This window comes from Mastigoproctus giganteus, chromosome 11 (assembly GCF_048544385.1).
Source record: "Mastigoproctus giganteus isolate SK-2022 chromosome 11, ASM4854438v1, whole genome shotgun sequence".
Classification (NCBI taxonomy): domain Eukaryota; kingdom Metazoa; phylum Arthropoda; class Arachnida; order Uropygi; family Thelyphonidae; genus Mastigoproctus; species Mastigoproctus giganteus.
In genome coordinates this window covers 222,119-235,047 of record NC_143585.1, presented here as the reverse complement: position 1 = coordinate 235,047, position 12,929 = coordinate 222,119, and the positions used below count along the sequence as shown (strand labels likewise).

The following is a 12,929-nucleotide window of genomic DNA, read 5'->3' as shown; positions in this document are numbered from 1 at the left end:
CATAACTTGATACGTAAGTTATATAAAGAGAACTCGTAGATAATTAATACTTGATACTGAAAAAAATATATATACCGTTATAACTGTGTTGGGATACAAGTTTAGGGTTATATTTTTTTACTGAAATTGAAATTTTATTGAAATTAAATCGAAATCATGACTCAGACAAGAGCCGCAAAGCAAAAGGCTCAAGCTAATGGGAGTGCTATGGCTCAGAGGAGAACGGAGGGGGGGGGGGCTTTGCCCTCTGAATCACAACCTTTTAAAATGCACTGCTTGCATGATGTTTGTGGAGCAATCAGGTACGGGACATGATATTGCCATGGAGGATGTCTTTTTGTGTGCACAATGCAAGGAGTGTAACGAAATCAGGCAACAACTCAGTGTTGTTATGGGCCTATATGAGAGCTTGAAGGACAGGGCGTACACCCTCGAAGGATCTAAATTGAGGGGCTCATCAAGCTCTCAACTGCCCACATCAATGCCAGAGATTGCACTTGTTCATCACACAACACAGCGGCAATCTCCAAGGCAGAATGTGCTCGTTCCACAGGAACTAGTAGCTGTTGGTGACTCTATTGTCAGGGAAAAGGGGAACATGCTTTGTAAAAAGTATAGGTGGAACAAGACCAGGTTATGTCTGCCAGGGGCAAAGGTTGATGACGTTGTAGAGTGGATATCATCTTTTAAGAGCACAAAAGGTGATATAGTTGTACATGTTGGCACTAATGCTTTCAAGACTAGGAGACCGGCAGAATTACTTAACAAGTACAGGTCATTGTTGAAAAAAATCTGTGAATTCGGGTTGAATTTGAAAGTGTCTGCAATTCTGCCCAGACACGATAGGAGGGAGTATATGATGAGAGCCTTGTTGATCAATTCGGCCCTGGAAATATTGTGCAAGGCTCAAGGGGTAGAATTTTTTTCAGCCTGGACTGTACTTGTTAACAGGGGAGACTAATTCTACAGGGACGGGAGACGCTTAAATAGAAAGGGTGCAAGAATATTTGCTGATGCTATCGAGGCACTTTTAGGTGGGTCGGGAAACTGCTAGCTTGGGGGGGATACAAAGACTAATAGATTAACAGTAGCCACTGGCAGAGGTGAAAGTGATTCTTGCACTGCTTCTATTGAAATGAGCAGAAGCCTGAAAAACAAAATGCAGGATATTTCAGAGACTACTGGGAGTCATTGTGATACAAGTAAACACATGGGTTTTGTTAGGGTAGCTAAGAATAAGAATAGAAACAGGTGCATGTATACTTGCATGTACACCAAGGATGGAAGTTTGGTAAATAAGATTAATGAATTTGAGGTATTGCTCAAAGTATCAAAGGCAGATATTGTTGGGATATCAGAGATGTGGTGTCACACAGATATAAGTAATGCAGAACTGGAATTTGGGGAGTACAACGTCTACAGAAAGGATAGACAGGATAGGAAGGGAGGAGGGGTTATGCTATTAGTAAAGAGACACATAAAATCCAACGAAGTGAAGCCAGTCGACAACGCTGGATAGTGCAGTGTCGAGTCAGTTTGGTGTGACATAAGCATTGGGAGATCAAAATTGAGTGTAGGAGTGTGCTATAGGCCTAATGACTCTGATGAGTATAATAAGAAACTGTACAGGGAAATAGAGTGGGCCAGTAAATCAGTCTTATAATGGGGGATTTTAATTTCCCAGATATTGACTGGAATTTGTGGGTTGGTCACTCACACACTAGCAAGGCTTTTGTGGATGATTGTTTTCTACATCAGCATGTTCGGTAAGCAACTAGAGGGAGCAATACTCTTGATTTGATTAACAGTAGTGATTCTTCATGCATTAAGAATCTGCAGATACAAGAACCACTAGGTGGCAGTGATCACAGTGTGCTGAAGTGGGATTTACTCAAGGAGGTAACTACCATCAGGAGTAAAGGGAAGGGTTATTGCTTTCGTAAAGGCGACTACAATGGCCTAAGACAGTATTTAAATTCTATACAGTGGGACCAACTGATGATGTTACCAACAGCAAACTCAAAATAGGAAGCATTCAAAGAAATGATCTTGGAAGCTACTAGGCTTTACATACCAACTAAGATATATTGTTCAAAGTTCAGGCCTAAATGGATGTCAGATGAACTAATGAGACATATGGCAGAGAAGAAAAATGCATGGGATATAAATTAACATGTGACACCGAAGCCTATGATAGATATAAGTTGATCTGTAACCAAGTTACAAAGGAGGTAGTAGTAGTAGTAGTAGTAGTAGTGGCACTTGATGCAAGAAAGCAAGTGTAGGAGCTTATGCAGCATCAGCCAAAAAAAAAAAAAAAGGTTAGGCAGGCAAAGGCAGATTACGAGAAATCTTTGGCAAGGGATACAAAGAAAAACAGCAAGGAGTTCTTTACTTATGTAAACTCTAGAAGGAAGGGAATGAATCAGATTGGTCCACTTGTTATCGATGGTTCAACTGTTCATGAACTGTTCACTAAATCAATATTTTGCATCTACATTCACACATGAGGAGTTATTCAGGAAGGGGAATGCCATAGATGGAGTAAACACTGGCAGTGAGCTAGTTGATCTTGTAATAGCTGAGAGTAAAGTGGAGGAGAAATTGTTGAAAATAAATACAAGAAAGGCACCTGCGGTGGATGGGATCTATCCGGTTATATTAAAGGAGGCAGCAAAGGAAGTAAGCAATCCTGTTAGCCATAATTATGAGAGCTTCCTTGGACTCAGGGGTGGTTCCCACAGACTGGTGATGTGAAAATGTAACCCCAATTCACAAAGGAGGATCATAGGCTGACACAAGTAATTATACACCTGTGAGTTTAACTTCTGTTCCAGGAAAATTAATGGAAGCACTGGTTATAGCACTGCAGGATCACCTTTACAAGAATTCAGTTATAGCTCAGACACAGCATGGTTTTGTTAAGGGAAGGTCTTGCCTGACCAATTTGATTGGATACTGTGATGTAGTCACAAAAGAATTGGATGCATGGAATAACTTTGATATTATATATTTGGATCTTAGAAAGGCTTTTGATACTGTTGCACATGAAAGACTGCTGCACAAATTGGAGCAGTGTGGCATTGGTGGCAAATTATTGCTAATAATAAAGGGATGGTTCAGTGGCAGAAGACGGAGAGTGGGAATTAATGGACACTGCTCATCGTGGACTAATGTTATTAGTGGAGTCCCTCAGGGTTCAGTGTTGGGTCCATTGTTGTTTTCTGTATTTATAAATAATATTGATGATTGTATATCAAGCTTAATGTCCAAGTTTGCAGACGATAGAAAGGTTGGCAGGGTTGTTAAGGACGCTACTGATGCTATGCTGCTGCAACAGGATCTGGAAAGGTTTAGCAGATGGGCTGAGAGGTGGCAAACGAAGTTTAACATCGACAAATGTAAAGTACTACATATGGGAAACAGCAACCCCAGAGCAACGTATCAACTCTGTGGTACTACACTTAAGGTGGTAGAGAATGAAAGGGACCTGGGGGTGGTTGTGCAGGCAGATAAGTTCTCTGAACAGTGCAGATGGGCTGCAAGAGTAGCTCATGGTGTCTTATCAATGAGATACAGGAATTTTTCTAGCAGGGATAGGGAGGTGATTATTCCCTTGTATAAGTCAATGGTCAGGCCGCACCTTGAGTACTGTATACAGGTTTGAAGGCCTCATTTCAAGAAGGATGTAGAGTTGCTGGAACGAGTACAGAGAAGAGCAAGAAGGTTAGTGAACGGAACGAATGATTGCTGTTACGAAGAAAGGTTTAAGCTTTGCAAATCAGTGTCTGGAGACTAGACACCGGCGAGGTGATCTGATAGAGGTGTGCAAAACCTTGAATGGTTTGAGCATCCTCAATGCTGAGGGGATACTGGCTCTTCCTCAGAGTAATCACCTGAGAGGGCATAAATTCAAATTGAGGAAAGAGATGTAGGATAGATGTGCAGAAACGTGCCTTTAGCCAACGGGTAGTTGGTTGGTGGAAGAGACTTCCATCCCTTGTTGTGGAAGTTGATAGCCTAAATAAATTTAAGGGCCAGCTGGACAGGTATTTCGAACAAATGGGGAGGGGTGAAGTGAAAGGGTTTTTTTTTTTTTTTGGCTGATGCTGCATTAGCTTGCTTTCTTGCATCATATGCCTCTGCTAATGCTAATGGACACTGCTCATCGTGGACTAATGTTATTAGTGGAGTACCTCAGGGTTTAGTGTTGGGTCCATTATTGTTTTCTGTATTTAAAAATGATATTGATGATGGTATATGAAGCTTAATGTCCAAGTTTGCAGACGATACAAAGGTTGGCAGGGTTGTTAAGGACGCTACTGATGCTATGCTGCTGCAACAGGATCTGGAAAGGTTTAGCAGATGGGCTGAGAGGTGGCAAACGAAGTTTAACATTGACAAATGTAAAGTACTACATATGGGAAACAGCAATCCGAGAGCAACGTATGAACTCTGTGGTACTACACTGACAGTGATAGAGAATGAAAAGGACCTGGGGTAATTGTGCAGTCAGATATGAAGTTCTTTGAGCAGTGCAGACGGGCTGCAAGAGTAGCTCAATGGTACAAAGGAGTACTCTTACAAAGAAAGGCTTAAGTTTTGCAAATTACAGTGTCTGGAGACTAGGCACCAGCCAGGTGATCTGATAGAGGTGTATAAAGCCTTGAATTGTTTGAGCATGCTCAGTGCTGATGGGATTCTTCCTCTTGCTCAGAATAATCACCTGAGAGGGCATAAATTCAAATTGAGGAAAGACAGTTATAGGATAGACGTGCAGAAATTTGCTTTTAGCCAGCGGGTATTTGGTTTGTGGAACAGACTTCCATCCCTTGTCGTGGAAGGCCTAAATAAATTTAAGGCCCGGCTGGACAGGTATTTCGAATGAACGAAGGGGTGAAGTGGAAGTGGGGTTTTTTTTTTTTTTTTTTGGCTGATGCTGCACATAAGCTTGCTTTCTTGCATCATATACCTCTACTAATGCCAATATTGTTAAAAACTTAGTCTTCATCATTTGGTTAACATTTTAAGGAATACCAAGAAGTGCAGTTGGCCATCACATATAATATTACTTTGTATTTTATAGTACAGCTTTAAATATATGTATAAGTGAATACTGTAAATAAATAAATATAAATATTATTCATTTACCTTTCCAAACTATTAAAATTGGTGAGTTAATGTGTTAGGTTGTAGGTGAGTAATGTGTTAGGTTGTATTTATGGTATATTGGAATGAAAGAGCATGGTATGAACATAGCTACTTTTTCCATTCCAAGCAAAATGAGAATGTTCACTAAGATGTTTACGATTAGCATGTGATGCAAGAAAGCAAGCTTATATTGCATCAACCAAAAAAAAAAAAAAAAAAAAATCTAATTTCACCCATCCACTCGCTCCAAATGTTTGTCTAGTTCTGCCTTGAATCTATTTAAGCTATCAACTTCTACAACGACAGATGGAAGTTTGTTCCAGCGACAGCCACACACTGGCTAAAGGCAAATTTCCCCACATCTATCCTACAGCCAGTGCTTTTTTTTTTCTTGTCATAGAACGCACCGGAACAGTGTTCCGGCACCTTTTTTCGACGGATTTTCAAAGTTTTAAAAAGTAACTTTTGAAAATTTGATTTTTGGTCCACGTGGACTTGAATTGCCCTGTCCAGCATAGCAGGTTGGCAGCAAAATCATTAAAACAGTGCATGTGGGCTGCTTGTGTGTCAAGTCCGATGCATGCGTACTTCATCCCTGCTGGTTGGGATGGCACTGCTTAGCTTGTGATTGGTCGTGTGGTTGCGCGCTGAGTGCTTACTGCAGGCGGTGACCGTTATGTTTCATTACCCAACTGATGTGTGTGTGGGTATGTGTACAGTGATTGAATACGTGCAAAAGGTAAATAATTTCTTTATTTTAAAAAATCGTTGGTGAATTGAAAATCTTTTTTTTAATTTTTAGTGTAAAAGTGTGACCCCAAATTTAAAAATGAAAAAAATTACTAATTACTTCTCATCCACTGAGCCTGTTGATATTTCTGAATCTGATCTTGAGAAGCAAAGCCAAACTACAAATTACTGGCCGGACTGCTGGACCTATGATCAAAAAAATGATTTTTGCTTGAAAAATGAATCACTCTGTGTTTGCAAAATGAAACTTGGCTGTACGCCTTCTAGAAAAGTTGGAACTCTTGGAGACTAGACACCGGCGAGGTGATCTGATAGAGAATGAACAAACAATGAGATAAGACAGGAAGACAACAATGAGATAAATGAGATAAGACAGGAAGCAACAGTTGAGTTCACTTTGAAAAAAAAAATTTGATCACAGAGAATCTGCTGCACATAAAGCAGCATTAAAAATAGTTGCTGAAAGTGAAAAAATGACTCTTGAGAATGTTTTTTTTTTAACATCATTATCTCACGAAAGAATAATAACAGCAAAAATTCTTCATATGAGTATTCAGCAAACTGCATATAAAGTAGCAAAGGAAAATCAATCATTCCCTCATTTTAAAACTGAAATTGATCTGCAAGAACTTAACGGAGTTGAAATGGGTCGAATTCTTCATTCTATAAATGCGTGTATTAACATTGTTAATCATACAAGTGAAGAAATGAGAAAAACTGTGGTTAAAGAAATTGTTCAATCCAATAATAAAATTTCATTGATAATTGATGAATCAACCACAATAAGCAAAAAAACTACCCTCATAGTATATGTTCGATGCTGTATCGAAGATGTTCGAATTAATTCACCGATAAATTTGTTTTTGTACTTGGTAGAACTTGAAAAAGTAACAGCTGAAGGAGTATTTGATTCCTTACTCCAATGTCTTCACTCTTATGGGATGACAGAAGATTATTAAAAACATATTTGATTTCTCTGGCGTGCGACAGCGCTGCTGTGATGTTATGGTGTAAAAGTGGAGTGAAAAAATTGCTGTCAGAATGTTTTCCATCTATTATAGTTTGGCATTGTGCTAATCACAGACTAGAATTATCAGTAGGTGATGCTATCAAGGAAACTTCAGGAATAAATAGATTCGAATCATTTATTGATGAACTTTACGTCATATACCATGCTTCGGCAAAGAATAGTGGAGAGTTGCATTTATGTGCAGAATTACTGGGGCTCAGCTGCTGAAAATTTGAAGAATTTTAAGTACCCGATGGGTGTCATCTAGTTTGCGTACAGTTTTGGCTGTGTAATAAGTTTGAATCCCTTGTGTATCACTTTGAAGAAGCAATGCATGATCCTACAAGAGATAAAAATGATAATTGCACTTACGATGACTTGAAAAGAAAAATCACATCTACAGAAATTTTATTGGACCTAGGATTGATGTGTGACGCTCTTCAAGAATTATCAGAATTAAGTTTGGACCTACAGGACTGCAACATGGACCTGTACAAGGCAAATAAGGAAATAAAAATACTGGTACAAGTTTTTGAAGAAAGAAGACAGAACTTTGGGCCCTATTATTTTTTTATTTTTATTTTTTTTATGAAAACCCCAAACACGAAAGGTATCAAAACCTATAGTACTTAGTACTGTGCATGGGTTGAAGGAGAAGTATGGGGGTGGGGGGGATGCCGGGAATTTTGCTCTTGAGACTAAACATGGGTTTCACCACTTCAAGCCTCCAATAAGCAAAGTGGTGGTATAAATGCACTGTTGCTGCTGTATGTGATCTTCGCTTTCGTGGAGTTTTTCTTCACGAAAAAGATTCAAGAAAGGATCCTCCCACTGATCCAAGTACATTTTATACAAAATTGAAAGAGTCAATCAAAAAAAGATTGCTTGATAGCAGAGACGATAATTTGTGTATTGGTCAAAAACATTGGCCACAAACTTGGCTTGGGGTTCGCCATTCTTATCTTTAATAACTTTATTAATATTTTTTGCTTTTGCTTGAATGGTCATTAGACTCAGGGCACACGCTTCTAAATCTGATTTGCCATCCGTATTATTAACAGACATTCCATCTTTGATATAGCACCTGAACGCTGTTTTATGATCACTGTTGATCTTAAGTGTGTTGATCCTTTGACATGATCTTTTATACACACACTGTACTTTAAAATAGTTTTCATTGTTGAAGCAGCGAGACCTAATTCCCTTGCAGTAGATGACAAACTTTGTCCTGCTTCGTACTTCTTAATCATTTTCATCTTCACTTCTAAATAAATATTGTTTTGTTTCCTGGCACTACCATCACTTGCACTTTCCGTTGGTCCCTTATCCTTCATCATTGTAATATGTAAATAGGAATCAAGAGAAGTTTCTGAAAATTTGTTTTTTATATGATTGAAGATTTCAATGAAGAGGGAACACATTTCACCATAATAGCGTAAAAACCCACACAATTGCAGTTATCGGTATTACCGCAAATGCAATAAGATAGTTTACTACCCATTTATAATTAGATTCATTAACAGAAAAGCCCAATAAACCAGAAAGTGTAAATTGTTTTTATTGTTTTATGGTCGTGGCCTCCCAAAATATGTTTTAGAAAAAATATCAAAAAAGCTTTCAAAATTGATTCAGAATTTTTTTTTTTTGCCTGGTGCAGCATAAGCCCCAGGCTTCCTTGTACCATATGGCTAATAATAATAATATGTGGCAGCTTAAGGGTTAAAGGAGCATTAATTTATTAATATTTTGGTATTTTTTTTAAAATTTGAGGCTTTACTTAAAATCATTAAATATTTTTTAACAATTAATATTTCTCTGGGTTTTTATGTTCATAATTTATTATTCCTAGAATTCATCAATAAGAGATAGCAACTTAGGAGGATTGGGACCTGATGCTTCTCGACCGCCAATTCCAGCGCCTGCACCATCTGCAGATTGGGTAAGAAGAGAAAGACAAGGAAGAAAAGGTGAATTCCGCTATTTTTGACAAGTTCTGGTATTCACCTGATATAAGAACAGCTCATGTTATGTTTCCAATGCCAGCTACTTAGTTGTGAAGCTTGTTGTGACTGTTGGAGCAAAACTGATGCTTCTGTGAAGTACTTTGATGATCATGCTTCTGTGAATAATGCTTGAGTCAGTGCATCCAGTCTTTTGTGTCCACATTACGAAATAGTTTGTCCATGTACTGTGCTCTACGTTATATGCTGTAAATGTTTTGTTTGCAATCCATTCATCCGTCCATCTGCTTTAAATCGCATATGCAATCAATAATTTTAAATTATCAGTGTTTTGCTTTTGTTAGGAGTGCTGTAATGAGAATCCACTACATTTTGATGAACATTTTTGTTGTTTAATCTCTACATATATATGGGATGTTTAATTGTTTGATCTAAAAGTACCTATTTTAATAGCCATTTTGTAAAACATTTTAAAGGATATTTACAATCATGTTTGTTTAGTAACATTTGGAACATGCTACGGGAAAAAGTTATTGTATATACATTTTGAGAATTGCTATTTTTTTTTTTTTTTTTTTTTTTTTTTTAAATGAGCAGTGCTCACGATAAAACTTCTTTGCACTCCCAAACTTGAGTCAAAACTTACAAACTTCTTGACATTGTTTATTATTTATGAATATGCTAAATGCAATGTAAACAACATTTGGCATGTTCATAGCATTTTGATTTTAAAGATTTTAATTAATCTTTATGGGTTGACTAGCATTTTGAGTGTGTCTGCTGGCATAAACAAAGATTTGATTAGTTTTGGCTTTGCATTTGATTGACATTTCTAGTACAACATAATACTGTATTTATATATTCCATTATGTGTAAATACCAAGTTTTTACTTAAAAATTCAATTTGTTAATGTATATATATGGAAGAAATTATTAGCAGAGGATAAAGTAATTAGGTTTAATAGTTTGTATTCCCTCTTGGTACCCAAGAGGAGCTAGAAGAAAACCTGGAAGACAAAGGCAGAGATGGATAGATGAAATTCATGAGTTTTTGGGTAGTAAATGGATGGCCAGTGCTCAAAACAGAAGGAACTGGAAAGTTGCTGGAGAGGCCTTCATCCTGCAGTGGATTGAAAATGGCTGATGACGATGATTCCCTAATGTACATGGATTCCTCCTGTGTATATGTATAGAAGATACAAAAAGAGTCATGAAAAGCTTTAAAAGCAAAAGAAGGCAATTTACAATTTCATTTATGCTCTCCTTCATATTAGAGCATAAAAAAATTTAAAAGAAAGTTCTACAAATCATAATATAAAATTTTAATTTCACATCTGTTTAAATTGGATCCAAGTGGATCAGATTAACTGGATCCAAGTTAATCTCTCTCTCTCTCTCTCTCTCTCTCTCTCATAGACACACAAATCAAGTGTTGGTTCACCAAAAATCAATTAAAACGCTCACAAACATGAGACTACAAGGATTTTTATATTTTTAAAAGTGCAAAATGAAAAAGAATGTGAACATTGTTACTGGTTGATGCTGATCTGTTGTGGAACTGCAGCAACATTGAATTAATTTTATTTCAAAGTAAAAATTCAGAAAAGAGATACCGGTGTGATATAGTTAATACCTAGGCCAGATTTACTCAGGTGCAGTGGCACAGTGCTTCCAAGGTCACAAGGCCTCCAAAATAAAGCCATTAATGTTTACTGAAGGGACCTGCCAATTTAAAGGCTGAAGACTGCCTTAACAGTGCACCACATGAAATGCTATTACCAGCAAGTGAACAACAACAAAAAAAAAAAAAAAAAAAAAAGATGCTAGTGTGGCTGGGTACTCCATGATGATGATTGAAATGATTGAAATATCTGGAAATTTCAATCGAAATATTGAAATTTCCAGATATTGGAAATATTTGGAATAAAGAACCATTGAAATATTTGGAATAAAGATAATCAACAACTAAAATTGGGCATTTCTTAGGGTATTCAGCACAAAGGATGTAAGAAGAAATGATATATTTTTTTAATTTAACATTGAACAGCAGTAAAAATTCATTTCAATTCAAGAGATTAGATACTATGAATCAGAGCTGTAATACTCAATATGTTCTACGCAGATAATAATATTAGTAAAATAATAAGAGGAGTTCACCTCAATATAGTACGTAGAACACTTCCGTATGATACCCTCCAGAAATTAAAACAGAAAAACCAAAAAAAATCGACAACTTACTGGTACATTAGAGCAAAATATACATAATTAAATAATCAATTTAGCAAATTGACTTGAATTGTTTGATTTGAACAAATTGATTTGAATTGTGTTAAATTGATTATTTATATTTTACTCTAATGTACCAGTAAGTTGTTGATTTTTTTCAGTTTTTCCGTTTTAATTTCTGGAGGGTATCATACGGAAGTGTTCTACATACTATATTGAAGTAAACTCCTTATTATTTTACTAATTCAAGAGATTGTATATATTTACATAGCATTTAAATGCTCTTTGAATGCTATATAAATATTAGATGAATTAAAATGATACGATGATATTAAATTAAAGATATTTAAATGCTATAGTTTACAGAAATTTTAAATGCATTTAAATTTTTGTAAATCTAAGTCACAGCATTAGAGGGTTATACTGTGGGATAGTTATACTGCTGTGCTTTTAACTTAATTAGAAAAGGTATATTTTGTTTAAGAATGGAAGACTTGGTTTTTTCCTCCCAAATATAAATTATGCAAAATAAAAAATAAAATGAAATCTTTTTGTACAAAAGGAAAAAGCACAGAGTTATATTTTCTGTGTGATTTAGAAATTTGTATAGATACATTGCACAGTATGGGGGGGGGGGGTTCAAAAAAGATTTGTATTCACTCAGTAGTTGTGATAAAGGTGGAACACCATGTATTACACTTTTTCAACATGGTCATCATACAAAATGGCACATTTTCTCCACCTCTCAATACACTTCTGCAGGCTAGTTTTGTAGGAGTTCTCTGACTGTCCAAACACGACTAGTAGCAGAAATCACCTCAGCAGCAGCAGCAGTAAACTGTTTTGCATGAAAAAAAGGACTTCAGGGCAGAAAAGAGGAAGAAATCTGAGAGTGCTAGGTGGGGGAATAAGTGGGATGCACTATTTCAGAACCCATATTCATGGGCACACCTCACTCTAGCATGCGAGGAAGGCACAAGGGCATTATTGTGGAGTAGGCACACACCTTCTGCAGCTTTCCCTATCTTTTTTCTTTTATAATAGCACCTATCTTTATGAGGAGGTAGGAATAATACTTCGCTGCTACATAACAGCCCTTTTGAAGGTCATCTGTTAGTACTACACCATGCTCATCCCAAAAAACACAGCATCACCTTGCGAGCACTTGGTTGCATTATTGCCTTTATGGTGGGGGAGGGGTGATTCTGCATGCTTCCATCATTTGATATTTATTTAGTTTTGGGATCATAGTGTGATAGATCCAAGTTTCATCCATGGTAACTAGATGTGAAAAAAAAACCTTGCTTTTCCTGGCATATTGACAATATTTCATGTGTGTATTATGAATTTCCTTCTGGAACCCATCTAGCAGACACTTTACTCATATGCAACTGTTGATGTATGATGTTCTTCCCAGACCCTGCACTAATTTGGAACTCAAGTTTGTAGCTAGTTCTTTAATATTGCTGTCTTTCAGAATTAATGCCTTAATATTTGCAATGCTCTTCTATTACAGCAGTTGCTGGGTGTCCTGGGATTTCTTCATCATGCACTGATTTTCTTCCACATTTCAATTGTTTATATGGATGTAAACAGTAATCATTTCTTCGTGGATTGTTTTCCCTTGTAGAAAGAAAAACCAAATCACTGATCTGTATTCCACTTTATCCATTGTGATACCTCATTCTGTGGCACTGCAATGAAAAAAAAAATGAATTGTCATATCGAAACCAAAATTTTTACGGTTCTTAGAGATTTCAAGGTATCAAACAAAAAAAATTCATCTTTGTAACTACTTCTGGTTGAATACAAATCGTTTTTGAACCTGCTCT

At 36.7% G+C, this 12,929-nt stretch overlaps 1 protein-coding gene across 4 annotated transcripts in view; it reads left to right on the top strand.

Annotated features, from left to right (window-relative positions):
* LOC150077632 (epidermal growth factor receptor kinase substrate 8-like) overlaps nt 1–9,364 on the top strand; it is a 432,910-nt gene extending 423,546 nt beyond the window's left edge. For 2 of the 4 annotated variants that reach the window (XM_090384186.1, XM_090384185.1), the window contains exon 17: nt 8,760–9,364. In XM_090384186.1, the coding sequence (XP_090240312.1) occupies nt 8,760–8,897 (138 nt within the window). In that variant the 3' untranslated portion in view covers nt 8,898–9,364. The remainder of the gene's footprint in view (nt 1–8,759) is intronic. The other 2 variants (XM_090384188.1, XM_090384189.1) reach the window with 1 other exon arrangement.
* The last annotated feature ends 3,565 nt before the right edge of the window (nt 9,365–12,929 follow it).